Here is a 4,866-nt window from a genome sequence, read left to right as displayed (position 1 = left end):
ACTTGAATTAGGGTTTTCACTCAAAATATTTTGCAATTAAATTGCGGAAAAGTTGTCTAATAATTTGAGTAAAATTTGCATTTATTTTCAAATAATTGTGCATAAAAGTGCAATAACAATTGTTATTTTGACCAAATTATAATGAATTTTGTATTTCCTTGTCTCATTAAATTTCAGAATGAATGCACAATGCTGTGCAAATAAATGTGCAATTTTGTGGATAAGCTTAAAAACTGTTGCGCAAAAGAATTTACTGTTTCGTGGAAACCCTAGCTGAAATGGAGGGTTAAATAAACAATGCTAATTATATTTTATTTTAACAATATTTTAAGAAAGAAAGCTCTTATGTAAGCTAAAGCTGGCTAAACAACTGGACCAAATTGTCTGACAATTATGGTCAGGCAACATCTGGAACTTAAGATAAATTCATGATTAAATAAACTGTGAGAGTAACAAAGAGTAACAAATCTGGGCAACGCTGGATTCTCCATATATATTAGTTTGTAAGGGATGAGCTTCGGGCATCATTTTTAAAATGTTACAAAAATGTGAGGTTTTCATTTCTTTTTGGATTTTTAAAAACATAGAAACCTATGTTTTGCAAGAAAGCATTTAGATTTCTTAAAAACCAAAATAACAAGCAAATAGCAAGATTTCATATTTTGATCCATGGAGTTTTTCTTTAAAACAAACAATCATTTTCTTTGTAAAAATTGTTTACTTTTTAAAATAATTGGTTTTTTTAAATGATACTTTGAGGCTATGTACAATGTACATAGTACATACTAGATTGTTTGAAGATATTCGCGATTTTTTGGGTTTTAAGTCCCCAAGTGAATTAAAACTAAAAATTATCAACAGCCGGCAGCCGTAGTACATTTGAATTTCCGAGCCAGGTCAACCTTTCCGGTCCCAGGTTGTACTGTACCTTGCTCTATGGACAGGACTAAACGGTGCAACAAGGTTGACGCGGTCAGACTTTATGCTTCATATAGGTTAAATTTGCTTTTACTAAAGGGGCAGAGGTGCGTGTTTCTAAGTCCTTGATTAAAATAACCATATATAGCTAAGGTCATTCAGACAGTTGAAATATGTTGGAGCTTAAAATATTAATGTTTTTTATTTAAAAGTTTACGTAACAAAGGGACGATACTGTATTGTGTCCCAGAAACAGATACAAGTCAGCTATTGGACTCCAGGACAAAATGTTAATTTATCCTCTGTAAAACAGTTTATAAAACTCAATTTCACCAAAAATAACTAAATTAACAATTAAATCAAGAATCACAGCCATGAAAATTTTTATTACAATCCTTACCCAATCTTGACCCAGCTCCTAAATGAGGCTGTTAAAGGGACAGTAAAGGGTAGGGTTTTTAAAAACGATCGTTTGGTTTTTTGTTTTTTCATCACTGTTTTCATAACTATATATATATAAACTAGAGAAACTTTGAATTCTTTGAATCTATAAATTTGTTGTCGGAAAGGAACAAGATTCTGACGATGAACAGATAGACAACGGAATAACCCTCAAATCAAAATCGATAATGCAGAAAACTCNCCTACTGTCAAGCTGACATTTTCGGGCCCGTCTTTGCTCACAAAGACGGTGCCAAGACCAAGAGGTGGATATTGGTTATTCTCTGTCTTTGCAGTCGCGGGGTGCAACTGGAGATCCTACACAACTACAGCTCTCAAAGCATCACCAGAGGATTCAACAGAACTTTCGCCCTGCGAGGTACACCGCGCATCATTTGGATTGATGCTGGTCTCAACATTGTTAAGGCTGGTAAAGACCTGATTAACACTGAGATGAAGGTCATCTCCAGCCTCAACCTGAAGTTCACCTCCATTGAATTTAGAACTACTCTTCCCAAACATCATGCCGGCATCGGAGCAGTTGAAAGAATAATCGGCTCTATCAAAAACACAGTTAACAAGTCACTCGTCGGCCCTCACCAGTTGACAATGGACGACGAGGAATTACTCACCTGGACGCATGGAGTTATTGAAAAACTCAACAACCGACCTCTGATCCTCGGAGCTCCACTGGGAATCACCCTCACTCCCAACCACGTTCTCCAGGGGTTTAGAGAGGGTTTCGGAGACAAAGTCAACCCTGTTGCTCCTATCAACCAACAGATCTCCAGGTGGAACTTAGCTCTCAACATGTTCCACTCACTATGGGAGCAGGAATATACCCGACACAGATTCACTGTCACCTGGAAGAACCAGGGCAGCCTTCCCCAGATCGGAGATATAGTCCTGTTCAAGAACGAGCCCATATACAAGAATCCTATTTCTGCAGCCAGGATGGAACAACTCCTTCGTAGAAAGAACTGAGACGTCTACGGCGCTACTATTAGCTACTGCCGCGAAGTAGGAGGGCGGAAGATAGTAGTAGACAGACACCTCAATCAACTGTTTCCATTCATGAACCTGGAAACTCAGAACCCCCAGGAAACTGTCCACAGCCTCACCTCGGACTCAGCAGAAGCAAGGAATTTAACCTCAGCTCCAAGTTCCAGACCAGAGCCTACACAGGATGAATTCCACCCGGAGCTCACTGAAATCAATCAATAGAACTACACCCAGCATCACCGCAGCATCCTTCCAACATTTCTGTTTATTTTATTTTTTTTATTTTTTACACAAAACAGGAAATTTAACTCAAATTTCTCAATTTTCCTTAAAATAATTAAGCCTTAAATCTAGGATTCTTGTTATTGACACAATTATTCGCATTTCTGTATTTAATTAAATAATGGCCTTTTCCAGTTTAATTATTCCTTTATTTTAACTCTTTCGTTCAATTCATATTCAAAATTTCAGCCCGTTCTCAGTTTACACATCATTTTCATTTTATTTTATTCTCCCTTTAAATTATTTTAACAAACAAGCACAAGAGAATGTGTGTCACTATTTCAATTGTACTTCACTGTTTATTCTCATCATGTATTATTTGCTAAATGCTGCATTAATTAATGCACCTCGTAGTTACTTCTGTTTCTTTAAATCAATCATTCAAACTATATGTTTCAGTATATTGTTAATGGTTTTCCTTTGATTCTCGTATGTTACCCTAACATCCTCGAACCCTGCCTGGGGTCAGTGTCAACCATTAACACTAAGACCCCCCCCCCTATGTAATGTCGTCTTCAACCTAAAGCTCCTCTCGGAGACGAAACCAAACCAAACAATTTCAGCCCACTTCTCTTTGTTCTCCGACAACGGAGTATAAACGCTTTTATTAATTGTGAACCACTTCAAAGTTAAGCAAGAATATTTTCATATAAAGAATCAGTGACTTTCCTTAACATTTAATTGTCACTCTTTTCAGAAGTTTAATGTATAAAAAGCGTCTTAGGACTCTCTGACCCACAAATAAGCAAATAGATCGTAAGAATCTTTTCATTATAAATTCGTAAACCATTGTAATAATTATTTATCATTATTCATTTCATTTTTTTTAGGAAATAAAGAGTTTTCTGCATTATCGATTTTGATTTGAGGGTTATACCGTTGTCTATCTGTTCATCGCCAGAATCTTGTTCCTTTCCGACAACAACTGTACTTTCTACTTTTGATTATTTAGTTTTTAAGATTATAGATTTTTTGAAAATTGGAGTTTTAAAATGAAATATATTTATATTAATACGCGCAAACTCACACTGTTTTTTGAATAATAGAAAGAATTTTTCAATTTTATATAGCGCAGTTTCGTACATCTAAAGATGGTCAGCCAATTTTTTTTTCCAATGCTGAAACTGTGCGCGTTTGTGCGTGCGCAAAAACACACAATTTTAGTTCAATAGAGAAAATTGGAGTTTTAAAATGAAATATATTTATTTTAATACGCGCAAACTCAAACTGTTTTTGAATAATAGAAACAAATTTTCAATTTTATAAAGCGCAGTTTCGTACATCTAAAGATGGTCGGCCAATTTATTTTTACAAGGCTAAAACTGTGTGCGTTTGTGCGTGCACAAAAACACACAATTTTAGTTCAATAGAGAAAATTGGAGTTTTAAAATGAAATATATTTATATTAATACGCGCAAACTCACCCTGTTTTTGAAAAATAGAAACAAATTTTCAATTTTATATAGCGCAGTTTCGTACATCTAAAGATGGTCAGCCAATTTATTTTTACAAGGTTAAAACTGTACGCGTTTGTGCGTGCGCAAAAACACACAATTTCAGTTCAATAGAGAAAATTGGAGTTTTATAATGAAATATATTTATATAAATACGCGCAAACTCACACTGTTTTTAACAAATAGAAAGAATTTTTCAAATTTATATAGCACGGTTTCGTACATCTAAAGATGATCTGACAATTTTTTTTCCAATGCTGAAACTGTGCGCGTTTGTGCGTGCGCAAAAACACACAATTTTAGTTCAATAGAGAAAATTGGAGTTTTAAAATGAAATATATATATAAATACGCGCAAACTCACACTGTTTTTAACATATAGACAGAATTTTTCAATTTTATATAGCGCAGTTTCGTACATCTAAAGATGGTCGGCCAACTTATTTTTACAAGGCTAAAACTGTGCACGTTTGTGCGTGCGCAAAAACACACAATTTCAGTTCAATAGAGAAAATTGGAGTTTTAAAATGAAATATATTTATATAAATATGCACAAACTCACACTGTTTTTAACAAATAGAAAGAATTTTTCAATTTTATATAGCACAGTTTCGTACATCTAAAGATGATCTGACAATTTTTTTTTCCAATGCTGAAACTGTACGCGTTTGTGCGTGCGCAAAAACACACAATTTTAGTTCAATAGAGAAAATTGGAGTTTTAAAATGAAATATATTTATATAAATACGCGCAAACTCACACTGTTTTTA

General features: G+C 34.5%; 1 protein-coding gene across 1 annotated transcript; it reads left to right on the top strand.

Moving 5' to 3' along the window:
• Window positions 1-1,655: 1,655 nt before the first annotated feature.
• On the top strand, window positions 1,656-2,343 carry LOC111716795 (uncharacterized; the record flags this gene model as incomplete). The annotated part of the gene is made up of 1 exon (XM_023492278.1): window positions 1,656-2,343. A coding segment is annotated over one exon (688 nt), but the record flags the coding sequence as incomplete, so codon positions are not given.
• Window positions 2,344-4,866: the final 2,523 nt, after the last annotated feature.

This window comes from Eurytemora carolleeae, unplaced genomic scaffold, assembly GCF_000591075.1.
Source record: "Eurytemora carolleeae unplaced genomic scaffold, Eaff_2.0 scaffold2207, whole genome shotgun sequence".
NCBI lineage: Eukaryota > Metazoa > Arthropoda > Copepoda > Calanoida > Temoridae > Eurytemora > Eurytemora carolleeae.
The sequence above is the reverse complement of the archived record's forward strand: the minus strand, read 5'-3'. Positions and strand labels throughout refer to the sequence as shown.